Source organism: Podarcis bocagei, assembly GCF_964188305.1.
Source record: "Podarcis bocagei genome assembly, chromosome: 16".
Classification (NCBI taxonomy): Eukaryota; Metazoa; Chordata; class Lepidosauria; order Squamata; family Lacertidae; genus Podarcis; species Podarcis bocagei.
In genome coordinates this window covers 22,709,646-22,735,958 of record NC_138142.1, presented here as the reverse complement: position 1 = coordinate 22,735,958, position 26,313 = coordinate 22,709,646, and the positions used below count along the sequence as shown (strand labels likewise).

Genomic DNA, 26,313 nt, shown 5'->3' with positions numbered 1-26,313 from the left:
GCAAATCACTCTATATGTCTATGGTCCCCTGGTCCTATTCCCTTGCGAGTATTTCCCCCGCAGAAAGTCCACTCAGAACCGGAAGTGGCGACAAGGCGTCTTTTTGCTCTGCGTCCCCTTTGGGTGACTTCCCAAATCTAGCCTCAGCCGCTTTAACAGAGGAGGAGCTTTTCTTCCGCCGCGCATGCGTTTTAAGGGAGAGGTGGAGCCTCTTGTCACGTGACCTCCAGCTACATCGCAACATGGCGGCGCCCAGGGAGCGGCGTGGCTGCCAGGAGTAATGTTATTTCTCCCTTGAAGCGGTTCTCGCTGGATTCCGGTCCTGAAAGAGGGGGAGAAAACGCAGCTGTTTCAAGATGTCGCGACTTATCGTGAAGAACCTGCCGAACGGGGTGAGAGGCGGTGTGCAGAAGGCAGTTTGGGCTGGTGTGGACGTGACTCGCGTGGGGTAAAGGGACTCTGGGCCAAGAGCTTAACAGTCTGATGGATCACGGCAACTGCGTGCTACTAGCCATAATGGCTATGCTTTATTTCCAGTGTTAGAAGCATTATGCCTCTGGTTCCCAGCTGAGGGGATTCATAGGTGGGGAGAGTTGTTCTTGGGCTCGAATCCTGCTTTCCCACAGCCATCTGGTTGGCCACAGTGAGAACAGGAGGCTGGACTAGATGCGCCATTGGCCTGATCTAGCGGGGATCTTATGTTTTTATGTGCTTAAGGCACAAATGTGAACACAGCAGCACTCCCCGCTGCTTGTGATTCCCAGCAACTGGTATCCAGCAGCATACTTCCTCTGGCAGTGGAATTAGCACACAGCCATCGGGGCTAGTATTTATCTAAGCCTCTTATAAATCCATCCGTGTTGGTGTCGATCGCTGTCTGTTGTGGGAGAGAATTCCATAGTTTTAACTATGCTGCAGGGATGAATTTCTTTTCTTCTTTTTGAATGCTTCAGCATTCAGTTTTATTGGCTGTCTAGCGTTATGGGAGATGGGGATGTTCTCTACATCATGCATAATCCTATGTATCTCTATCGTGCTGCTTCCTCTTCACCTTTTCTCTAAACCAGCCTTTTTCAACCTGTGGGTCCCCAGATGTTGTTGAACTACAACTCCCATCACCCCTAGCTAGCAAGGCCAGAGCTCAGGGATGATGGGCGTTGTAGTCCAACAACATCTGGGGACCCACAGGTTGAGAACTGCTGCTAGCCCCAGATGTTTGCCCCTTCATTACAAAAACAGGCCTGATGGATCAGACCAAAAATCTACCTAGCCCAACTTCCAGCATCCCACAGTGGCTTGAAGATTAGGGCTTGGAGAGACCCTAGCCTGTAATTCTGAAGAGCCACTGTGAGTCAGTGTTGACAGTACTAAGGTAGGTGGACCAATGCTCAGTGTAAGGCAGCTTCTTGTGATGGGAGCTATAGTCCAGCAAGACCTGAAGAGCTTTGGGTTCCCCGTTACCGACATGTTGTGTTCTTAACACTGCTTGAACAAATCTGTTTCCTCTAGATGAAGGAAGAGCGCTTCCGGAACCTCTTTGCTGCATTTGGCACGCTGACCGACTGCAGTTTGAAATTCACCAAGGATGGCAAATTCCGCAAATTTGGGTTTATTGGCTTTAAATCAGAAGAGGAAGCCAATGTGGCCCTTGCCCATTTCAACAAAAGCTTCATAGACACAGCCAGAGTGACGGTGAGGTGTCTTTCAGATGCACTATAATGTCAAGTAGTGATGCAGGATGTTGAGGTTTTTTTGTTTTTTTACCAGGTGGGGAGAAAGAGTCGGGATTGCTGTTCACTGCTCTAAACCTAACTGCCTATCAGGAAGACAAAAAAATAAAAATAAAATATGGAGTGGGTTGTATCCAGCTAAGACTGCATTCACACAGTGGCTTATTCCATTTCCCTGTCGTTTCCTTGCCTATATCTGCACATGATTTACTTCCAGAAATATAATGTAATATAGCACAAGTTTAGTGTTAATGTCTCTGTGATTTGCTTCCAGAAAACCCCCTACAGAAATTAGTACTAAACATGCACTATATTCCTGGAAGTAGCCTTTATGTTGTGTGAAAATTTATATATACCATATTTACTCGAGTCTAAGGTGCCATCGAATCATAAAGACCTGCACCATAACCATTTTTTATTCTTTTGCAGGTTGAATTTTGTAAGTCTTTTGGGGACCCACAGAAACCCAGAGCCTGGAGCAAACACTCTCTCAAGCCCCCAGTGTTAAAGGAAGCTCCTGAAAAGTTTACAAAAAGTTCTGGTAATAAAGAAGCAAAACAAGTAAGATTATTATTTTTTAATTCACTTTGTCAAAAATATCTTAAGGAAAGACCTCCAGTGTTTGGGTTTTTTTCGCTCTGTCTTTCCTTCTCTTGAAAGCTGTATGCAAATTGGTATTAAATATCTCCTGTCATTTTAAACTAACCATTTAAAAAACCCGTATTTTTCAGGAGAAAAAGAAAAAGAAGACTCGACCGGGGGAGTTAAAGGAGGCAAGCATAAGCTATTTATTTATTGGCTGCATTTATATCCCACCTTTTTCTCAAAGGAGTTTAAGGTTGTGTACATGGTTCTCCCTCATCTCACTTAATCCCCCCCCCAACAAACCTGGGAGGTTGGTTGTGGGCTAAGAGACAGTGACTGGCAGAAGAACATCCAGTAAACTTCATGGCCTAGTGGGGATTTGAACCCAGGTCCTAGTCTGACCAGATTCACTGCCAACTCCCCATAAAGCATGCTACATATGCAGCAATAACTTGGAAATGCCAGGGGTGGAATTACCGAAGGATAAAAAAGTACTGTTTATGTATGTGACGACCATGGGCTAGAGTACTATTTGCCCAGGGATGGAAAGAAGAAAGAGCCCCATCGAAAGAAGAATGGATAATGAAGATGATGGACTATGCGGAGATGGCAAGGCCAATGGGGAAGATCAGGCACCAAGAGGATAAAAAAAATAATGGAGAATGGCATAACTTTATAGAATATATAAAAGAACATTGTAAAGATTTAAAAACATTAGCAGGATTGACATAGCACTGTAACTTAAAACAACAAAGGATAAAAATGAAGTACAGTGGTACCTTGGTTTACGAACTTAATCTGTTCTGGAAGCCCGTTCTTAAACTAAAACCATTCTTAAACTGAGATGCGCTTTCCGCAATGAGGCCTCCTGCTGCCGGTGCCCTTCCACGGTTCAGATTCTGTTCTTAGACCAAGGTAAAGTTTGCAAACCAGGACGCTACTTCCGGTTTTGCAGAGTTTGTAAACTGAATTGTTCATAAACAGGGCTGTTCTTAAACCGAGGTACCACTGTATAATAATTTGGATAAAGGTACAGTGGTGCCCCGCAAGACGAATGCCTCGCAAGACGGAAAACACGCTAGACGAAAGAGTTTTCCGTTTTGGAGGTGCTTCGCAAAACGAATCTCCTATGGGCTTGCTTCGCAAGACGAAAATGTCTTGCGAGTTCCTGCGGGTTTTTTCCCCCTCCCCCCCTTTTCTAAGCCGCTAAGACGCTTATCAGCTGATCCGATAAGCTGATAAGCCGCTAATCCGCTAATCTGTCAATGGGCTTGCTTCGCAAGACGAAAAAACCGCTAGACGAAGAGAATCACAGAACGGATTCTTTTCGTCTTGCGAGGCACCACTGTAATTAGATGCAGTTAAAAAGGGAAGATAAATTTTGGAAGCCAAAGGCGGGGTGGGGGGAAGTCTGGGGGTTCAGGGAACCCCATAAAGATACAGATATGAATTATGGTTTAATGTAAACAATATGTAAAAAAAACTTGTTTTTGAAATTTTGGGAAAAAGAGGGAAAATGCTGGGGGTGAAACCAGGGACCTTCTGCACATGAAAGATGGACTCTCCTACAGTGCTGGGAAGTCCCTTCATGCCAGCTTTTGATGTTCTCTTTTACCTTGGTGACCCCTTTTCCATCTCTCCTTCTTTTTGACAGCTGGAAGAAGAGGAGACGTTTCAAGACTTCCTGGCAGTGCACCAGAAGCGTTCTAAGGCAGCCACATGGTCCAACGATGCCAAAGTGGAGGAGCCAAAGAAGAGCAGAGCCAAGCAGACGGACGATTATCTGAACTTTGACTCCGACGAGTCAGAGAGCCTAAGCGAGAGGGAAGCCGAGGGTGGAGAGGAGGAACGAGAAGAGGGAATTACCCAAGGTAATTGGACATAGGGCTTGTTTGGGAGACTCTGCATCTCACAAGTGGCTTTGCTCTGCAAGGAGACTCTAGCTCAGTGTTTCTCAGACTTGGGTCGCCAGCTGTTTTTGAACTACAATTCCCATCATCCCTGACCACTGGTTCTGCCAGCTAGGGATGATGGGAGTTGTAGTCCAAAAACAGCTGGAGACCCAAGTTTGGGAAACACTGGTCTAGTTAGCATAGCAGAACAGCAGGGCTGTGCATGCATACACACCTGCTCCAAGCCTCACGGGGAGAAGGGGGTTGCATCCTGAACCGAATTGAGCTGTGGTGTGCCCAGTTTAATTATGGTTTAACACAGGGGTTGCCAAAGTTTTTGTGGCTTCGGCCATGGTCCCACAGACGCCACAGTGGGCCGGAGTATGGACGCATGCACAAATGCTATTTCCAGCGCAGAGGAGGCATGTGCAGCTTCCCATTGGCTGCAGGAGCTTCCGGCAGCCAGTGGGAAGCCGTCCAGCGTCGTGGAAGGCAGTCCCCACTCTGCTCTGCACCGGTTTAGTGTGGTGCACAGGAGCCGGGCGGCGGGGGTCCATAGGCTGGTTAAACGACCCCCATGGGCTGCTTGTGGCCCATGGGCCTTTAGGTTTCCAACCCCTGGTTTAGCACCTTAATTACCTGTGTTTTTTGACGGGGGAGGGGGAAGAAGGACGAGTGTCATTTCCTTGGTTTTTGCGACGCCTCCTCCGTACAAAATTGTCAGTTTGCATTTCTTAGTACAGTCTTGCGGTTTTTTCGTCTTGCGATGCACGGTTTCCCATAGGAATGCATTGAAAATCAATTAATGCGTTCCTAGGGAAACCGCCTTCGGACCAGGTCCGGGGACAGTCTGCCCCCGGACCTCTTCTGAAGGCTGGGGGGGGACAAGGGCTTTTCTTCCCACCCCCAGCATTTTAAAAAACCCTGGGACAGCGGAGGACTTCTCCGCTGTCCGGGGCGATCTTAAAATGCTGGCGGACGGCATTTTAAAATCGCCCCGGACAGCGGAGGACTACTCCGCTGTCCGGGGCGATTTAAAAGCCCCTGGGAAGGCAGGCAGGGGGGACAAAGACTTTCGCCCCCTGCCCGCCTTCAGAAGGTGTTCCCGCCCCCCGCCCCACTTCGGAACAGCTTTCCGAAGTGGGGCGGCTGGGGCAGGTGTCCCCGCCCCCCCCCGCCCCACTTCGGAACAGCTTTCCGAAGTGGGGCGGCGGGGGCAGGTGTCCCCGCCCCCCCTCCCCACTTCGGAACAGCTTTCCGAAGTGGGGCGGCGGGGGCAGGTGTCCCCGCCCCCCCTCCCCACTTCGGAACAGCTTTCCGAAGTGGGGCGGCTGGGGCAGGTGTCCCCGCCCCCCTCCCCACTTCGGAACAGCTTTCCGAAAAGGGGCGGCGGGGGCAGGTGTCCCCGCCCCCCCTCCCCACTTCGGAACAGCTTTCCGAAGTGGGGCGGCGGGGGCAGGTGTCCCCGCCCCCCCTCCCCACTTCGGAACAGCTTTCCGAAGTGGGGCGGCGGGGGCAGGTGTCCCCGCTCCCCCTCCCCACTTCGGAACAGCTTTCCGAAGTGGGGCGGCTGGGGCAGGTGTCCCCGCCCCCCCTCCCCACTTCGGAACAGCTTTCCGAAGTGGGGCGGCGGGGGCAGGTGTCCCCGCCCCCCCTCCCCACTTCGGAACAGCTTTCCGAAGTGGGGCGGCTGGGGCAGGTGTCCCCGCCCCCCCTCCCCACTTCGGAACAGCTTTCCGAAGTGGGGCGGCGGGGGCAGGTGTCCCCGCCCCCCCGCCCCACTTCGGAACAGCTTTCCGAAGTGGGGCGGCGGGGGCAGGTGTCCCCGCCCCCCCTCCCCACTTCGGAACAGCTTTCCGAAGTGGGGCGGCTGGGGCAGGTGTCCCCGCCCCCCCTTCGGAACAGCATTTTAAAATCTCCCCGTGTCCCGGGAAGATTTTAAAATGCTGGGGGTTGGGCTGCCGACCCCCAGCATTTTAAAACCTTCCCGGGACACGGGGAGATTTTAAAATGCTGGGGGTCGGCAGCGCTTCGCTCCCGACCCCCAGCATTTTAAAACCTCCCCGGGACACGGGGAGATTTTAAAATGCTGGGGGTCGGCAGCTAACGCTTCGCTCCCGACCCCCAGCATTTTAAAATCTCCCCGGGACAGAGACTTCTCTGCTGTCCCTTGGAGATTTTAAAATGCTGGGGGTCGGCAGCGAACGCTTCGCTCCCGCCCGCCAGCATTTTAAGATCGCCCGGGGCAGGCGGGGGGGGGGGAAGGCAGGCGGGGGGGAGCAAAGACTTTTGCCCCCCGCCGGCCTTCAGAAGAGGTCCTCTTCTGAAGGCCGGCTGTGGGCGAAAGTCTTTGCTCCCGACCGCCAGCATTTCCCTATGGGCTTTCGTCTTTCGATGCAAGCCCATAGGGAAATTCGTCTTGCGAAGCGCCTCCAAAACAGAAAACCCTTTCGTCTTGCGGGTTTTCCGTCTTGCGAGGCATTCGTCTTGCGGGGTACCACTGTACAGAAAGTATTGATCTGATGAGTAGAGATCTTTCTTGTTTGGCTTAATTCAAGAGGGTTCTAGGAAGTTTTCTTTCTATGTGAAAGAAACAGGCAGAAGGCTCTAGTTTGGGTTATTTCTCCTGGGAAGCTGAGTACAGCTGGTTTAAACTGGTTTTGTTATCGTTTCTGCCAGGGTCGTGCTGACTATTATAGTCAGGCCAGGAGGAGCCTGGGTTTCTTACTTTCTCTGTCTACCTCTTTGTTCTAGTGCTCTGTTCTGTATGCTATAGTGTTAAGGTTTAGTCTTACAGTGGTGCCTCGCAAGACGAAAAGAATCCGTTCTGTGAGTCTCTTCGTCTAGCGGTTTTTTTGTCTTGCGAAGCAAGCTATTAGCGGCTTTTAGCGGCTTATTGGCTTAGCGGATAAACGGATAAGCAGCTTAGCGGCTTAGAAAAAGGGGGGGGGAGGAAAAAAACCCCACAGGAACTCGCAAGACATTTTCGTCTTGCGAAGCAAGCCCATAGGAGATTCGTTTTGCGAAGCACCTCCAAAACGGAAAACTCTTTCGTCTAGCGAGTTTTCCGTCTTGCGAGGCATTCGTCTTGCGGGGCACCACTGTATAATAAGTTCTTGTAAGTTACAAGTCTGCTGCAACTGGATTTCTTATGGACTGTGCCGGAATGTTTTGGATTTGTGACCATATGCTCATTTGTCTTCAGTATAATCCTTTTTCATAGGGCAAGATGCTTTATTTATTTTAGTTCATTATCTCATTAGTCCTAACCAATATTAGTCCTACTCAGAGGAAACCCACTGAGATTAATGGACATGACTTAAGTTTGGCCCACTGATTTCGATGGGTCCACTCTGCTCATGGATATGGCTTAGCTGGATATAAACTGATATCTTAAAAGTTTGCCCAGTAATGCTGATTTCTTGGTGGAGCCCATAAAACAGAAATTAAAATATACAACAGGTTGCATAGCCAACTTAAGATCTACTCAAAGTAGACCTGTTGAAATTAATAGGCCTAAGTTACCCATGTCCATTGTTTTCAATGGGTCTATTCATACTGCTGGATGTAGCCCAATAAATATGTATGCACAATATATATGTATATTTACAAAGCAATAGAAAACGTTTATTTAGTTAACCAATTTTATATCAATTTTTAATTCTTTTTTTTGTAAACCCACATACCTCCAACTGTTTTATGTCACAACAATGTAAAATATTAATAAGGATATACCAATAGAGTCAACATACTTTAATAACAAGTAGACACACAAAAATTATCAAGATAAGAGTCGGCACATTTTTTAAACACATTTACGGACGTAATAAAATTACATATCTAAACAGAAAGGTTTCTAGCAGTTGTTGAACACAATGCAGTGAAGGGGTCTGTGTAATATGAATGCAAAACGAATATTTACAATACAATGCCACTGTTTGCAGCATAAAAGGCTTTCCTAAAAGAAAGGAAGATGAAAACCAGATGATTCAAAAGTACTCATCTCACAAATGGACTAACGGCATTGGAACACAATGGAATTTTATTGAATTAGTCCATTGATCCCATAAAAATAGAATAAACTATGTTTAAACTGCATAGAAGTAAAATATATTTAAAGCTAAATTATGCACTTGTTAAAATTGGTTTGTTTTTGTTTTTTTAAAAAAGAAGACTGGGATAATAAAACATTTCACAGGTTTGGAAAAGACCACAGGAAGGTGCCAGGGTGGCCTCTCTAGGGAGAGCATTTAACAGCCATGGTGCCACCACTGAGAAGTCTCTTTTTCTTTGGAGTGACTTGCTTCTGTTTTCATTTGTTGGTGGGTCCTGTAGCAGGCTCTGGCACCGTCCACCATGTGCCGAGGCCCCTGACTGCTTCCTCCCAGTGGATTAGCAGACCTTTATAGGGGGGGGGAGTTCTCCTCCTGCCACTATAGGTATTTACTAATAGTGAGACTTGCTCCCTCTATGGCAGGCATAGGCAAACTCGGCCCTCTAGATGTTTTGGGACTACAGCTCCCATCATCCCTGGCTAACAGGACCAGTGGTCAGGGATGATGGGAGTTGTAGTCCCCAAGCATCTGGAGGACTGAGTTTGCCTATGCCTGCTCTATGGCCATATTAACACCACACTTTGAAAGTGCTACTCTGCCACTTTAAACAGGCCCAAAAAATTCTAGAAACTGCACTTTGTTTATAGGGTGCTAAAAGTGGTCAGGGGACAGTTCCCTTCAGAGAACTACAATTCTTAGAGTTCCCTGGGATATTGGGATCTTCAGCTCTCAGCACCCTTAACTGTAATTCCTTAAGGGTGATGACAGTTGTTCGGAGAGGCTCTCTGTTACCCTCACAGAGCTGCCATTCCCAGAGTGCTTTAACAGTCAGCCCCTCTTCATAGGCAGCTCTGGGAATTGTAGCTCTGGGAGGTGAATGGGAGTCTCCCTCTCTAAATCTGAAGCCATCTTGGTCCGTGAGCAAGTCCTTTGCTTACCAGGTAGACTCCCCAAAAAACACACAAGGAGGTGACTCTCTGTTCCTTCCCCTTGTCCCCAACTTGCAGGAAAAGAGAAAACCTCTGAGGGCAAGATGGCGGCCAGGCAGGAGCTCTCTGACATGGACTACCTGAGGTCTAAAGTGGTGAAGGGTGATGGGTCCTTGCCTTCGTCTGGGGAGGAGAGTGAGACCGAGGAGTTAGACAGCAGGGACTTTGATGGAGGAGAAGAGGAGGCAGAGGATGAGAAGCCCCACCAGAAGCAAGCCCCAGGCGCTGTCCTCGCAACGGGACCTGGGCTGGATGAAATGATCAAGGGACAGGGAAGTGTCACGAAGGGGAAGAAGAAACTGAAAGATGCATCCCAGGTAGGCCCCCAACCCAACCCTGGATGGCATTCTACTTATAGTGTAGACCAGTGTTTCCCAAACTTGAGTCTCCAGCTGTATTTGGACTACAATTCCCATCATCCCTGACCGCTGGGCTTGCTAGCAAGGGTTGATGGGAGTTGTAGTCCAAAAACAGCTGGAGACCCAAGTTTGGGAAACACTGGTCTAAGGGAAGGGAAGAGTTTTCAAGATGAGGGCCACATTCCGTTCTCAGCAACCTTCTGTAGGCCACATAGCAGCAGTGGTTGGGGCCAGAGTCTAAAGGGGCAGAGTAATAAATATAAATTTTATCTTTTGTACAGTAGGCTAGTTTCTGTTTCTTTGTTTATTACATTTGAATCCCACTTTTCCTCCAAGGAACTCAAGGTGGCATACAAAGTTCTCTCCCTCTCCATTTTACCTTCACAACAACCCTGCGCGGTGGGTTAGGCTGAGAGGCAGCAACTTGCCCAAGGTCACCTAGTAAGCTGCATGGCTGAGTTGGGATTTGAAGTGTGGCCTCCCAGGTCTTAGTCCACACTCACTGTTGATGTGCAAGCCAGGCAGGTGTTAGGTATGTTGAATGCATTGTCTGACCTGATATTAGGCAGTTTATGTTGTGTTCCAGCATGCCTTGGCCTAGAGAGGTTATAAAGGAAGCACCACGAAATACCATATTTTTCGCTCTACAGGACGCACTTTTCCCCCTCCAAAAATTAAGGGGAAATGTGTGTGCGTCCTATAGAGCGAATGCAGGCTGCACGGCTAAGCCCAAAGCCAGAACAGGGAGACGGAGCACTGTGCAGCGCTCTGTCTCGCTGTTCTAGCTTGGGGTTAGCTGCGCAAAGCCTCCGCAGGGCAGCGGGGTGAAGGCACCCTGCTGCTCTGCGGAGGCTTCAAAGGCTGCACTCCGGGGGCTTCAGGCAGCTATCCGCAAGCCTTCGGAGCGCAGCAGGAGTTTCCGCTGCGCTCCAAAGGCTTGCGGATAGCCGCCTGAAGCCTGGAGAGCGAGAGGAGTCGGTGCACACTGATCCTTCTTGCTCTCCAGGCTTCACTTCTCTGGAGAGGTGCTGCACAGTTTTCCCTCTCTGCGCAGCGCCCCTTCAGTGAAGCGGGAGGAGAAATGGAAGGGGCTCCGTTTCTCCTGCCGCTTTGCTGAAGGGCCCTGAGCAGAGAGGGGGAGAATTTTTCCCCCTCTTCTCCCCCTCCTATGGTCCGGTGCGTCCTATAGAGTGAAAAATACGGTACCTCTTTAGACTTTCGTTGACGACATGTGTCTTTCTTCGCACAGGCAAAAACTTCAGCCGGTGCAAATGAGCCTACCACTCCCTACACGGTGAAGCTGCGAGGTGCCCCGTTCAATGTCACAGAGGTAGGTGCCCTTTGCAGGAGCTTATCTAGGGCTCCAATCGCTCCATTCATTTAAAACGTTGTGATACCACTTTAAGCAGCCTTGACTTCTCCCAGAGAATCCTGGGAGCTGTAGTTTGCTATATATGGCTTAGGCTATCTGAGGGAATGCATTATCCCATGCAAACCTGCCCGAGCTCTGAGATCTTTGGGGAAGGCCTTCCTACCATGCTTGGTGGGGTTGCAGGGCCTTCTTGGTGTCTGCTCCCAGATTTTGGAACTCTTCCCCCTAGAGAAGCCAGACCGTTGTTTTAATTTTTGCAAGCTGCTTTGAGTCCCGGCCTGGGAAATAGGTGAGATATAAATATAATAATGATGTTGAAGTTGTGGGACCTCTACTCCTCTCCCAGAGCTACAGTTCCACATGTGGCTGAACAGTCAAATTATTCTTCACAAGAAACTCTGAAAATTGTAGTGTGGGGAAAAGGGGCCGCCTAACAACTCCCCTGTGAAGTGACTTGATCTTCTACTCTCCACAGCAAAATATCAAGGAGTTTCTTGTGCCTCTCCGGCCAGTGGCGATCAGGATTGCAAGGAACGCCCATGGGAATAAGACAGGTAACATTCATTTCATTTATTAAACTTACTACCCGTAGTTGCTCATCACCTGAAGGTCTCCAAGCATCGCAATGAGTGACCTATGCTGTGGGGAATTTTTTTTTTTAAAAAAATACATTTTTATTGGTGTGGGGAATTTTTTTTTTTGCGGCGAAGGCTCACCGCTCATTGCATGCAGAAGGTCCTGGGTTCATCATCAGTTAGGAGTGGCGAAGGACTCCCGTCTGCCACCCTAGAGAGCTTCTGCCAATCAGTGTACGCAGTGCTGAGCTAAATGGACCAATGACCTCACTTGGTATAAGGCAGCTTCCTGTTCTGCCCTGACGTAAAATCTGCTCTTTGTAAGACCTGAATGAAATGTCATAACGTTCTTCCCTGTGTGTTTTCATCCCTCTCCCAGGTTATGTGTTTGTTGATTTTAACAGTGAGGAAGAGGTGCAGAAAGCATTGAAACGAAATCACGAATACATGGGTATGTATCCACGAGGAGGTTTAATAGTCAATTTAGTTTCTGAATTTCTGGGTTTGCCAAAGATGCTTTTCTTTCCTGATACTCAGATACACGTCTAAAATTATAGTGTGTGAATGTCACAGACACATTACAAACTTGGGTACCATTTGGGTACAATATAATCAGAGCTTTGCAGATGACTTTCAACTTGTACCTAGGTTTGCTTCTGTCCTCTTCCCTCTCATTCTGTTTTCCTTTTGTGCTGTGTCTTTTTATATTTATTTCTCCCCTCCGTCTGTGCTTTGTTTTCACAGGGGGGCGGTACATCGAGGTGTTTCCCGAAGAGAGTGCTGGGAAGGCAAAACTCCCTTCAAAACATGTGGCCCAGGTCTGGCAAAGGACGAAGAAGGATGATGAAGAGGAGGAAGATCTCTCCGAATCCGGGAGGCTCTTTGTGAGGAACCTTCCCTACTCCAGCACCGAAGAAGACTTGGAAGCAATATTTTCCAAATATGGTAGGCCTTCGGCAGTTGAACAATAAATTGCTCTTCGCATGGAACTCTGGAGTTCTAGCTCTGTGAGGGAAATAGCAGGAGTCTCCTAGTAACCCTCAGCACCCTTCGCAAACTACAGCCCCCATAATTCTTTGGGGGAAGCCACAGTTTTTTTAAAGTGATATCACAGCGCTTTAAATCTATGGTGCGATTGTTGCCTCAGCACCGCATTGTGTCTTCTTTGGCCGCTGCGTTCTGCAGTCACAAGGGTTTCTTTGTGGAAATGTGTGTTTGTTTCTCGTTCTGTCCAGGGCCCCTCTCTGAGATCCATTTCCCCATTGACAGTCTCACCAAGAAACCCAAAGGTTTTGCTTTCATCACCTACATGATCCCAGAACATGCTGTGAAAGCCTTTGCAGAAGTGGATGGGCAGGTTTTCCAGGTACGACTGATTTGGGATGGGCTGTCGCTTTGTGAGGAAATCTACTGGGTTTGCGGGCAGCAGGCTCCCAAGTTCCATCCCAGGTTTCTCTACTTTTCTTTTTTAAGGATCAGGTTGCAAGGAATGGGAAAGACCCAGCCTTGAACCATCTCAGGCTCTGTGGTTGGAAGGGAAGCTCCTTTTGGTTTTGGTTCTGCTGCTGGGTGCTCACCCATGACGGGACCTTCTTGGTGGTGGCTCCCCTTTTATTTTATTTTTTAATGTATTTTTATTAAAGGTGGCTCCCCCTTTATGAAACTCCTTCCCTGGTGAAGTACTTCATTCAGTAGTCATCATTTAAGAACATTCCTGTTCACCCAAGACATTTTATGGCTTGGAAAACACTGCTGAAGTGGGGCCAGAGTTTGAGAAGGGTTTTTTCTTTTTCTTTCTTTACGTTGTCTATTTTCATCTGGCATGGAGTTCCAGAGTTGCTGTCTTTTCTCCTAGGGCCGGATGCTGCACGTTTTGCCCTCCACCATTAAGAAGGAAGAAGGGGAGGACTCTGATGCTGCTGGGGCGTCGTCTTACAAGAAGCAAAAGGCGTCCAAGGACAAAGCCAACAGTTCCAGGTTTGTGTGTGTGTGTGTTAAGCCCCAGCGCTGCCTACTTATTTTTAATCTTACTAACTGTGTACAGTGGTACCTCAGGTTACATACACTTCAGGTTACATACGCTTCAGGTTACAGACTCCACTAACCCAGAAATAGTACCTCGGGTTAAGAACTTTGCTTCAGGATGAGAACAGAAATTGTGCTCCAGCGGCGCAGCAGCAGCGGGAGGTCCCGTAATCTAAAGTGGTGCTTCAGGTTAAGAACAGACCTCCGGAACGAATTAAGTACTTAACCCGAGGTACCACTGTATTTATTTTATTTATGAATCACTTCCCACAACGCACCCTGAATAAATTTACAAATGAATCTCTATGAAACATACATATGGGTGCAGGTGGTGCTGTGCACTAAACTAGTGAGCCTCTTGAGCTTGCCAATCAGAAGGTCGGCGGTTCGAATCCCCGCGACTGAGTGAACTCCCATCACTCTGTCCCAGCTCCTGCCAACCTAGCAATTTGAAAGCACGCCCGTGCAAGTAGATAAATAGGTACCTGCAGTGGGTAGGTAAACGGCGTTTCCGTGCGCTCTGGCTTCCGTCACAGTGTTCTGTTGCACCAGAAGCGGTTTAGTCATGCTGGCCACATGACCTGGAAAGCTGTCTGTGGACAAACGCCAGCTCCTTTGGCCTGGAAGCGAGATGTCCAGGGGTCCTGTTCTCACAGTGGCCAATCAGATGCCCCAAAGGAAAACTCACAAGCTCACCTGTGGTTCCCGGTAACTGCTATTCAGAGGTTACGATGCCCCTGACAGTAGATTCAGACCATAGCCATTAGGGCGGTTCATAAAAAACTTTTTTTTTTAAAATGCCTGCTCCAAAGGTCTTATCTTACTACACTAGGGATTATATAGCTATATCTGAAATTTCATGCATATCAGTTAATATCTTGACCCAGCTCCACTGAATTGAAATTTCAGCCTTTACGACCTAGGGAAATGGCCATGTAAACAGCTATTTTTGTGGAGGAGGGTCAAGTTATTAACTGATAGGCAGGAAATTTCAGATACAGTGGTACCTCGGGTTACAGACGCTTCAGGTTACAGACTCCGCTAACCCAGAAATAGTACCTCGGGTTAAGAACTTTGCTTCAGGATGAGAACAGAATCGCGCAGCGGTGGCGCAGCGGCAGCGGGAGGCCCCATTAGCTAAAGTGGTACCTCAGGTTAAGAACAGGTTCAGGTTAAGAACAGACCCACAGAACAAATTAAATACTTAACCCGAGGTACCACTGTACAGTTATATAATCCCTAGTGTAGTAAGAGAAGACCTTTGGAACAGGCATTTTTTAAAAAAAGTTTTTTTATGAACCGCCCTAATAGCCGTCGTGGCTAGTAGCCGTCAATAGCCTTGTCCAGCATGGATTTGTCCAGTCCTCTTTGAAAGCCATCCAAGCTGGTGGCCATTGCTGTCTCCTGTGGCAGGGAGTTCCATAGTTTAACGACGCATTGCGTGAAGATGGCCTGAATCTTCCAGCATTCAGCTTCACTGGGTGTTCACGAGTGCTAGCCTTGCGAAATGCCGTGCATCATTTCATAAGAGGTTTTAAACAGTGCATACGTAAAATCAGTTCAGTTCCAAAACTGACACCGAATGGGATAAATATTTATTTTATTTTTCTCCTCCCCCCCCACCCCACGAATATAGCTCTCATAACTGGAACACCCTCTTCATGGGAGTGAATGCGGTCGCTGATGCTGTTGCGCAGAAGTACAATGCCACGAAGAGCCAAGTGTTTGATGACGTGAGCCTTCTTTAAATAATCATTTTTTATTGTTTTTTATTTATACTTTAAAATTTTATACATTTCATCAATTTTACGATCCATTTAACATTTCAAAATTTGACTTTCTTCCCCCTCTTTCTGCAGTTCCTTAAATTTATTTTTTCGTATCTTCCACATATCCAAATTCGTTTAACTTGCTCATTTTATTATCTACTGTAAATATATACTCATATAAAACTGCAGGTTGTTACAATGACCCTGCTAATGTTTTTATCTGTTTACAATTCAACTATAAATATCAACAAACCATTCCCATTCTTTTATAAACAGTTTGTTATCTTGATTTCTTATTCTTCCAGTAAGCTTTGCCATTTCTGCATATTCCGTAAGTTTTTGTATCCATTCTTCCCTTACTGGGACTTCTGCTACTTTCCACTTTGGGGCAAGTAAAATTCTTGCTGCTGTAGTAGCATACATATATAAATTTCTATACAGTTCTGTCCCCATAATTCCCGAAAGAAAACTTCTGTTTTTGTTTTTTTAAATAATGTTATTTTGAACATCCTTTTCAACTCATTATATAACGTTTTTTAAAACCTCTATCCCGTCTTTCAGCTATGTTAATGGCAATATCCATATCTATTTACGTATCTAAAATTCTCTCTTGCCTGAAGAACAAGGGCAACATGGTGCCTATGTAGAATCACAGAATTGTAGACTTGGAAGGGACCCCAAGGGTCATTTAGTGCAATGCCCTTTGGAACTCCCTGCCTATTGACATCAGGCTGGCGCCATCACTGTGTACTCATTTGGGCACCTGCTGATGCATATTTAGTTTATTTCTGGTTTTAATTCTTTTGGATGTTGCGGTTGTTTTTGTCTGTTTGCAGATTGTTTTGAGGTTGTTGTTGTTTTTAAAAAAAATATCGGGTGGTGTATATAAATTTTATGAAATAAATAAATGATATTGTATCTTGGCAGGAAGGCAAGGGGAGCGTGGCCGTGAGAGTGGCTCTGGGGGAAACAGAGCTTGTTCAGAAGGTCCGACAGTTCCTGCTGGACAACGGCGTCAGCCTGGATTCCTTCAGCCAGGTAAACACCATGTGCCCCGGGAGAGGAACATGCAAGTGTGCCTTCTACTGAGTCAGACCATTGGTCCATCTAGCTCAATATTGTGTACACTGACTGGCAGCAGCTGTCCAGGGTTTCAAGCAGGGAGTTCGCCCCAGTCAGAATTGCCCCTCTACTGGGATTTCCCTCCCTGTAAATGTGCATCGGCTTTGCAGTCTTAAATCACTGGTTCATTATTGACCACACTGGCTGGCAGCAGCTCTCCAGCCTTTCCCAGCCCTGGCAGGAGATGTTGGGGATTGAACCTGAGACCTTCTGCATGCAAAGCCAAATTCTCAACCACTGAGCTATGGCTTCTCCCCTTTGAGACATAGGAGCGTAAGAAACTGTTTTATGCTGTCATACCATTGGCCCATCTAGCTCCGTATTGTCAGCACTGAATTGCAGCAGCTCTCTTGGGTTTCAGGCAGGGACACCCCCCCCCACCGCGCCCCAGCCCTACCTGGAGATGTTGGGGGTTGACCTGGGACGTTACGTATGCAAAGCAGGCATCCTAACCACTGAGCCTACAGCCCTTCCCTTTAGACAGAGGAAGGTGCCTTATACAGAGGAAGACCACCGGTCAATTTAGGCTAGCGATTGTCTACACGGACTGGCAGCTGCTCTCCAGGGAGTCACACAAGGGACTCTTCCAGCCCTAACTGGAGATTCTGGGGATCAAACCGGGGACCTAAATGCAAGGCAGATGCTCTCCCACCAAGCCCATCACCCAGTATGTTCCTGTAGAGAGGTACAGGCCCTGCTTGTCTCACTTGGGAGGAGAGGCGTTCTCTTCCCCCAGAATGTGCTGGATGACTTGGGAGGCCGGGTGGACTGCATTTTGGAGCCCGGTAGGAAATGAATCCTGGGCTTGCTTTCCATTCTAAGAAGAGCCTGCTGGATCAGGCCAATGGCTCATCTAGTCCAGCATCCTGTTCCCAAAATGGCCACAGCCTGTGGGAAACCAGCAAAGCAGGATTTGAGCGTTCCCTCCTGTTCTTTCTAGCAGCTGGGATTCAGAAGCCCTCCTGCCTCCAACTATGAAGGGCAGAGCGTAGCATTCCTGGCTAGTAGCCTTTGATAGACCTCTCCTCTATTAATTTGTCTAATCCTCTTTTAAAACCATTCAGGTTGGTGGCTATCACTGCTTCCTGCAGGGGCAAGTTCCGTAGTTTAACTATGCCATGGGTAGGCAAACTAAGGCCCAGGAGCCCAATCACCTTCTAAATCCGGCCTGCGGACGGTCCAGGAATCCGTGTGTTTTTACATGTCCTTTTATTTAAAATGCACCTCTGGGTTATTTGTGGGGCATAGGAATTCATTCATTTCCCTCCAAAAAATATAGTCCGCCCCCCACAAGGTCTGAGGCACAGTGGACCAGCCCCCTGCTGAAAAAGTTTGCTGACCCCTGAACAATGCACTGCATAGAGAGGGTCTTTTTACCTGTCACGAATCTTCCAACATTTTTTTAAAAAAGTTTTTATTTATACCTTTCAAGTTTATACCTTTCATTAATTTTACAATCCATTTAACATTTCAAAATTTGACTTCCTTCCCCCACTTACTGCGGTCCCTTAAATTTATTTTTTAATGTCTTCTGCATATCCAAATTCATTTAACCTGCTCATTTAAGTGTCTCCTGTAAATATATACTCTTATAAAACTGCAGGTTGTTACAATGACCCTGCTAATGTTTTTATCTGTTTACAATTCAACTGTAAATATCCGATAAATCATTCCCATTCTTTTATAAACAGTTTGTTATCTTGATTTCTTATTCTTCCTGTAAGTTTTGCCATTTCTGCATATTCCATAAGTTTTTGTATCCATTCTTTCTTTTCTGGGACTTCTGCTTCTTTCCACTTTGGGTCAAGTAACATTCTTGCTGCTGTAGCAACATAAATAAATTTCTATACAGTTTAGATAGTTCTGTCCCTATAATTCCCAAAAGAAAAGCTTCTGTTTTTTATATAAAAGTTATTTTGAACATCCTTTTCAATTCATTGTATATCATTTCCCAGTAAGCTTTAACCTTACTACATGAATCTTCCAACATTTAGTTTCATAGGACACCCACGAGCACTGGCTCAATGAGAGAGGGAAGAAAACTTTTGTCTATCTGCTTTTGTAAACTTCTGTTGTGTTGCCTCTTAACTTGCCTTTCCTGCAGCGTCCCAAGCGTTTCAAAAGCTTCCTTTGTAGGGCAGTCACGATCTTCCCTCTTCTTCCTCCAGGCTGCCGGCGAGCGGAGCAAGACCGTGATTCTGGTGAAGAACCTGCCTGCTGGAACAGAGGCGGCCGAAATAGAGAAGGCCTTTGGGGCCCACGGCAGCCTTGGCCGGGTGCTGCTCCCCGAAGGAGGGGTGACAGCCATTGTGGAGTTCCTAGAGCCCACCGAAGCTAAGCGGGCGTTCACAAAATTGGCTTACTCAAAGGTGAGGATGTGCGGTGTAGTGGTTAGAGTGCTGGCCTAGGCCCTGGGAGAGCACAGTTCAGATCCCCTGCTCAGCCATGAAGGCCACGGTGGGTGACCCTTGGACCACAGTCCCCGCCTCTCAGCCTAGCCTACCTCACAGGGCTGTTGTTTGCAGATGAAATGAGGAGGGTCGGGATGTGTGTGTTTTGAGAACCATGTATACCGCCTTTTGCTCCTTGTAGAAAAAGGTGTGAGTCAATGAATGAATAAACGTGCATAGCTTGGACTCAGCCAAGATGGCTGCCCACCTCCCAAGTAGCCTCATGGAACTCTATGCGCCCGCAGGGCTATTTCTGTGGAGCTCTGACGTTTAACTCCTTCCCCGACTACATTTAATTTAATTCTGTTTGCTTACTTATTTATATCTGTTATATCCATTAACTGGACAAACCCCTGTGTTGCAAAGAGAACATCAGCAATGTCTAAGCAACACGATGACCGTGTACATATGCAATAGACAATCTTTATAGAATTCCTTCAAACCATAACAAGTACAAAATTAAATCTTTGGTCTTAAAGTCTCTGAAAATCTTTAAATGAAGCGAGGTACCAGACTTTGAAAGACAAGCTGTGAAGCTTTGTATATTCAGCAAATATGATGTCCAGCACTGAACAGTGATTCCGGATATTGACTACCGTTTCGTAGAATTCTTCGTCAGCGTGGTGGGAGGATATAGAATTGCTTCATAAACCCATTTTATATCGAATGAATGTATGTAAGTGAAAATATCAAATGCTGTGGAACAGTGCTCATGTAATAATGAGAGACTTTGAGACTAAAGATTTCATTTTGTACTTGTTATGGTTTGAAGGAATTCTATAAAGATTGTCTATTCCGTATGTACATGGTCATCGTGTTGCCTAGACATTGCTGATGATATCCATTAACTGAGCAGGAAAGCCCATTGAGATTGGCTTCTGAGAGCACCTACGTAGATATTTGTCCTGGAAAACACACACCATTGTCTGAGAATTCTTAGATGGGAGATGGAGTGGGTTAGATTACGAGAAAAATTAACAGTAAAAAAATAATAACCTTTGCGATGAATCTGACTGCCAGTGTGGTGCAGTGGTTAAGAGTGTCGGACTAGGATCTGGGAGACCAGGGTTCAGACCCCCCCAATCAGCCATTGAGCTCACTGGGTGACCTTGGGCAGCAGCCACCGCCTCACAGCCTAACCTACCTCACAGGGTTGTTGTGAGAGAAATATGGGGAAGAGTGTGCCATGTTGAGCTTTTTGGAGGAAAGGTGGGGTGTACGAAAATAGAAATTGAAATAACAATTTACAAGCCCGGATGCTAGGAAGTTTAAGGCAGCGGCTTCTCCTTTCTGCTGTTTGCACTAATGGCAAGTTTTTTTCACGGCTAAAAATTGGCCGCTGTTTCTTTAATGCTAAAAGAACTAAGTCAGCATGAGTCAGTGGCCTACAATGACTCATGCAACTTTTCACCAAATTGTACCTGTATATATAGAGTGGTCAATGCTAGTGTTGGGTGTGGGTTGGTTTGATGATAGAAAACTGGTTGTATTTGGTGTGTGTGTGTAAAAGCTGTTGGTCGTGGTTGGAGAAGACTTTTTAAGAATAAACGCAGCAATACTCTGCAAGAATACTCTTTCTCAAGGACTCTTTTGTGCCAACTAAGGTCTGAGGACTAGGCAAAGGAGTAGAAAGGAGGTCAGAACCTTTTCTTTTTTACAAACACTGATATTTTTCTCCCCACCACTCAGTTCAAGAATATCCCCCTGTACCTAGAATGGGCACCTATGGGTGTCTTCTCTGGCCCTGCAAAGAGAGAACCTGAGATTCCAGGAGGCAAGAAGGAAGGTGATGGACAGCCTGGAACTGGTATGCACTGTCTGTTTTTAATGTATGTGTGGGTGTTTTTTTGTTTTTTGTTTTAAATGGTTTGCCTCCAGACCCCCACTTCCCACTTGCTCTGTGGCCGGTCACCTTTTCCCTCCTGAAGAAATTGCGGGCTGGAATCCTGCAGCACTCTCCTCCTAGAGAGGGAGAAGGAATTCTAAAAGATGCTTTGCCCAAGCTCCTCAGGGTCCAATCCTGCAGCTTTAAATGAATGTACATGTAATGCAGTCATCATCTGAGGCCCTTCTTCGTGTGGAAGACTGAAAAGGGGCAACACAAGAACGGGCTCCCCAGGGAGACTCGTGTGACGCCTTCATTACATATCATTAGGCGCCAGGCCCAATTACCGTATTTTTCCGTCTATAAGACCCCCCCATGTATAAGACTCTCCCTGTTTTGGGGGGACTCAGATTTAAGAAAATCCACCCTCAGCACTATCCGTGTATAAGGTGCCCCGTAATTTTCGACATTAATTTTTAGGAAAAAAAACCCTAGTCTTATACACGGAAAAATACAGTATATTCCTCTCCTCACAGGCATACCTATAGCCTTTTAAATTTGTAGGTTAGGGGGGTTTCGTTTTTGTTTGTTACTATGTTACGTATTTTTATGTTTTTATATGGAAACTGCCCTGTGATCCTCGGATGAAGGGCAGTGAAGAAATTTAATCAATGAAATTTTAAAATGCTGCCGATAGGGCCTAACTTAGGCCCATTATTTTCGGTGCAGCTTTGCTGAAAAGAGTTTGGTCAGGTACAACCAAGGCTCATTGATCACCTCCTGGGTGACTGCCAGAGAGGGCAGAAGGAGGAGCAAATCTGTGCTTGGCAGGCCCTCTTTGTGTGTTAAAAGTACTTCTTCATGCAGCACGTAATTAAACTGTGGAACTCCCTGCCACAGGATGTGCCAGCTTGGATGGCTTGAGAAAGAGGATTAGACAAATTCGTGGAGGAAAGGGCTGCCAGCCATGATGGCGAAGCTCTGCCTCCACAGTCTGAGGCAGCAATGCTTCTCAATACCAGTTGCTAGAAGCCACAGGATTCTTCTCTTGAATCCTGCTTGCAGGTTTCCCACCACAAGTCCAGGAACAGGACGCTGGACCAGTTGGGCTACTGGCTTGATCCAGCAGGGATCTCTTCCTTCTTATGTTTTTAATTCCCAGCCCTGCTACAGATGCCCTGATTTCGGCAACACAACCCTCCTCTGTTTTCATTTATCAACTTGCGTTTTGCTCCCCTCCACTAATTTTAAAAACATTTTCAAAAACCCCACCATCTCCTGCTTGTATGTACTCCTTCCCAAAGAAGAAGGGAGGCACGGAGGCAAAGCCACACGTCCTTTCTGCACGCCAGCCCCGGCAAGCAAATTCCCCCTTTCCCACAGCCAGGACCCTCACCTCTAGATAAAGGGCTTTTAGCACTGCGGCCCTCAGAAATCTGCTCGCGGCCGATAAGGGTCTCCGCTGCCAGCCTCTGGCACCCAGGGGGAAAGTGGCAGTAAATTCCTCCGTCTGATTACAAAAGAGCTCCGTGAGGCTGACTTCGTTTTATTATTATTGTGGAAACGGTAGATCGGGGGGAAAGGGGGGGTGTCTTCATTCCCCACAGCTCTAATCTGGTTTCTTTTCCAGAGAATCAACAAAGTGAATGTCTATGTTTGCTAATTCGCTGCCTCTCTAGGGTTGTGTGTGTCCCCCCCCCCTTTAGAAAAGGCCTGTAATAGGAATTTTTGCCTGGCTTTAAACAAAGGGGAGGGGGACCCTTTTTTTTCTCCCAGACTGAGGGCCGCATTTCCTTCTGGGAGACCTCCTGGGGGGCCACATTCCAGCAGTGGGCGGGGCCAGAGTCAAAAGTGGGTGGAGCAACAAATGAAACCCCACCCCCCTCGTTTGTGCAGTAGGCTTGTTTCTACATAGCTGCATACCCTTCATCATTCAAGCATTATCAAAGTTCAGGGACAAATTTCCTGTTGGGATTTGAATAGATTCTAGGAGTGGATATATTTATTAGATATTATCGTTCCTTCCTCACGTTTGCGAGTTCAGCAGAGTGGCAACCCTTTTGCAGATTAAAAGGAAGCTAGGATAGGATGGTTTTAGCCTTTTAGTTTTAAATAATCCAGGATGCCTTAAGGCAGACTGGATTCTCCTGGTATCCCCCCCCCTTTTCTTCCCCACAAAACAATATTGACATATACAGTCTTGTAAAAGGGGGAAATAACATTTACTGACTCAGAATATTTGTTGAAGAATAAGAACCGCTTTGTTCAGGCAGCCTAAAAACGGCAATTCGTTTGCAAAAACATTCTTTAGTCTTGTTTGAGATGGAGCCTGAACTCCAATGCAGATGTTTTCATGTTTCTGGCTTGGTAGAAAGAGACAAGAAAGAGATTGTGCCCAGGCAGGTAGGAAACTACGTATAGCTATGCCCTCCCACTGTCAGGGCACGGTGAGAGTGTCTTTCACAAAGTCTCTCTCTAGCAAACTTGCAAGAAAACTCTGTGAGCGTCAGCTCCTGCCGTGTGCCTATCTAGCAAGACATGAATCGTTGGTTTGACTGCATTTTGAAATATCTCGCATGGTTGGGGGGGAGCTGGGTCTGAGGTCCCCCAGTTTGGGGCTAAACACACAGAGAGAAGCGCGCTGCAAATGTTCAGCCTGGATGCGCCAGGTCATAAGTGTGTAGAGCAGGCTTCTTCAGCCTCACGCCCCCAGACGTTGTCTCTGGCCAGCATAGTTCAGCTGGGAAGTGTAATTCAGAAATATCTGGAGGACTGAAGGCCAAATATGGCTGGTGTAGAGGAAGAAGGGTTTTGTCGTGTTCCCCTTGCCCCCAGTGTGCTTCTCCACCTCGCTCCAAAACTTATGTGGGGTTTTCCTTGTACTTGATCTGGAAGCTGCAGTTAGTGTACAATTGCTGACAGGAGTGAGACACTGTCAGCATATTACAGACCTGCCCTGGTTTCCAGTTTGCTACTGGGCCAAGTTCAAGGTATTACTATTAGTATATAAAGCCCTTAACAACTTGGGGGCAGTTTACCTTTGGGATCTCTTCTGTCTGAAGAGCTGGCATTGTACCAGGTGCAACATGACACCCATTCCACATTTGTAAGAAATCAGTATTTCACCTACACTTTGGAACTCCCTGCCTCTTGAAATCAGGCCGGCGCCTTCCCTGTGCTCTTTTTTTGCACCCGCTTAAAATGTTTTTGTTTAGATGAACCTATCCAGACATGTAGTTACATGTGTTTTAATTCACTTATCCTTGATTTTAATTTTTTTCCAGGTTTTAGTTTTAAAAACAACTGATAATTTCAATTTTTTTCTTCCTCTTGCAAACCGCTTTGAGCATTTTCTTTTCACAAATCAAGCGGCACGTGAATTTTATGAAACAAATAAAATAAATAAATGCTTCCTCTGACAGTGGAGGCAGAACACTGCCACCCCTGTCTGGTCGCACCCTGTCTAGTCTTACCCTCCGCAAATGTGTCTGATCCTCTTTCAAAGCCATCCGAGCTGGTGGCTGTCACAACATCACATGAGAACAAATTCCACAACTGTGGCATGTGAAGGAAGTACTTTCTTTTCCTGTCCGGAATCCTCTTTGACATTCAGGAGTGTCAATGCTCAGTTGTGCTACCTGCCTGTTTTGAGTCCCTTAAAAAGTGGGAAAACTGCAATGCTGACTAGCCACCAGGTTGCAAGCTTGTTATAATGTCCCCTCTTTTTAGGAGGGGGGCGGGGAATCCAAGCTAAATCTGAGTGACTGGCTGCTAGGTGGCGATGGCTGCGATCCTGCCTGATATTTTGCAGGTGATTGTGGAAGCCAAGGAGCTCAGACGCAGCCAGTGGAAGCTGAAATAGAGGAGGAGGAGGATGAAGAAGAGGAGGAAAGCATTCCTGGGTGCACACTCTTCATAAAGAACCTCAACTTTGTCACCAAAGAGGAGACTCTACAAGAGGTGTGTGTCTAATGGCTGAGTGCATTGTGTTTATTCCCCGGGCCTCTGGCCGAAGGCAGGAACTTCAACTTTTATTTTGCATTCACACGACAGTGTTCTGTTCATCTGCAGTTTTCCTAACTGTTAGTTGTCTGCGTTATATCCGAGCTTTTTTTTTTACGTGAAGTAAAAGCCGCTTCCAGAAATGTACTGGTATGTGGTGCAAGTTTAGCATTTGTTTCTGGGTGGCTTGCAAGTTGTTGTTATTTTTCCCCTTTTCTGGGGTTAAACTAAGAAGCGCACAACTTTTTCCTTCCAGGTTTTTTCCAAGGTGGGAGCTGTGAAGAGTTGCGCCATCTCAAAGAAGAAAGATAAAGCTGGTACGTCCTCTTGTCCGATTAATTAGCCCTTGGTATTCTGTCACCCTCTAGGGCAGCCTGTGCCAAACTGGTCACCCTCTGTGTGCTTTGAACTACAACTCCCATCATCCCCCTAGCAAAGATGAGCTAGGTGGGACTGGTGGGAGTTGTAGTCCAAAATGGCTACGTTGGCTGGGGCCTAGTGGGAGCTGAGGTACAAAATGGCTGTGCTGGGAGGGGCTGGTGGCAGCTGTAGTCCAGGTTGGCAAAAACTGCTCTAGGGTGCGTTTCCCCCCCCCCCTTTTTGTGGTGAAAAAAACAGGTGCCTGGAACTCATATCTTGGTCAAAGGGTTGCTATAGCAGGATGGATGCCATGAGCAGCAGAAAAAGTCAACATTATTTGGTACCAGCAAGTACTGACTTATGTATTCCCCCCTAAAATTATAAATAAAATATCATTGTGTTATAAGATTCCTGTTACAGCAGTTTGCATCAATATAAAAACATAAAACAACAATACAGTCATACCTTGGAAGTCAAACGGAATCCGTACTGGAAGTCCGTTCGACTTCCAAAACGTTCGGAAACCAAGGCACGGCTTTCAGTTGGTTGCAGGAAGCTCCTGCAGCCAATCAGAACCTGCGTCAGACGTTTGGGTTCCAAAGAACGTTCACAAACCGGAACACTCACTTCTGGGTCTGTGGCGTTCAGGAGCCAAAATGTTTGACTCACAAGTTTGACTTCCGAAGTACGACTGTATAAAAATATAAACAATGATGATGCTTATTATTAGCATTTCAGTGTGTATATGGCCCTTCATCCTGAAGGAGCCCAGGGCAGCAAACAAACCAAGAATGAAACATTCCTTGAGGTAAAATTAAAAATCTAGAAACGGTTAAAAGCGTTATAAAGACACTGGTCCACAGGGTTGCCAGGAACAAGATATTTTAGCTGCCAAATGCCTCGGTAAACAGGGATGTTTTTGAGATTCTTCCTGAAAGTCAACAATGAGGGAGATAGATGCACCTCGCCAGGGAGGGCATCGCAGAAAGGGGGAGACCCTGTCATGGCTCAATGCCAACCCCAGTGGCAGCACCACCAGCAAAGTTTCAGCTCGTTGGGCCAGTGCAGAGGAGGTTGGTCTGTTGGAGCGAGTGGGGCACTGCCCCACCTGCCTGCCTCTTTACGTAAAAACCACCCCATGGGATGGACCCTGCTGTCAACTTCCTCCTCTCTGTTTTGCCGTTGTGGAACTGAGCAAGCAGG

At 46.9% G+C, this 26,313-nt stretch overlaps 1 protein-coding gene across 2 annotated transcripts in view; it reads left to right on the top strand.

The window, feature by feature from the left end:
- The first annotated feature begins 214 nt into the window (after positions 1-214).
- The window catches only part of RBM19 (RNA binding motif protein 19), a 107,507-nt gene continuing 81,408 nt past the window's right edge, over positions 215-26,313 (top strand). Inside the window, exons 1-18 of one of the 2 annotated variants that reach the window (XR_014003115.1) lie at positions 215-392; positions 1,510-1,692; positions 2,160-2,291; positions 2,462-2,503; positions 3,970-4,186; positions 9,270-9,568; positions 10,860-10,940; positions 11,458-11,536; positions 11,937-12,008; positions 12,302-12,502; positions 12,793-12,923; positions 13,413-13,534; positions 15,219-15,315; positions 16,279-16,389; positions 18,642-18,842; positions 20,613-20,730; positions 24,560-24,710; positions 25,008-25,067. Coding sequence is in view for 1 of the 2 variants with exons in the window: in XM_081175258.1 (XP_081031384.1) it covers positions 357-392; positions 1,510-1,692; positions 2,160-2,291; positions 2,462-2,503; positions 3,970-4,186; positions 9,270-9,568; positions 10,860-10,940; positions 11,458-11,536; positions 11,937-12,008; positions 12,302-12,502; positions 12,793-12,923; positions 13,413-13,534; positions 15,219-15,315; positions 16,279-16,389; positions 18,642-18,842; positions 20,613-20,730; positions 24,560-24,708; positions 25,007-25,067 (2,332 nt within the window). In the remaining variant the exon portion in view is untranslated. Of the gene's footprint in view, positions 393-1,509; positions 1,693-2,159; positions 2,292-2,461; positions 2,504-3,969; positions 4,187-9,269; positions 9,569-10,859; positions 10,941-11,457; positions 11,537-11,936; positions 12,009-12,301; positions 12,503-12,792; positions 12,924-13,412; positions 13,535-15,218; positions 15,316-16,278; positions 16,390-18,641; positions 18,843-20,612; positions 20,731-24,559; positions 24,711-25,006; positions 25,068-26,313 lie in introns of both variants that reach the window. The other variant, XM_081175258.1, reaches the window with a different exon arrangement.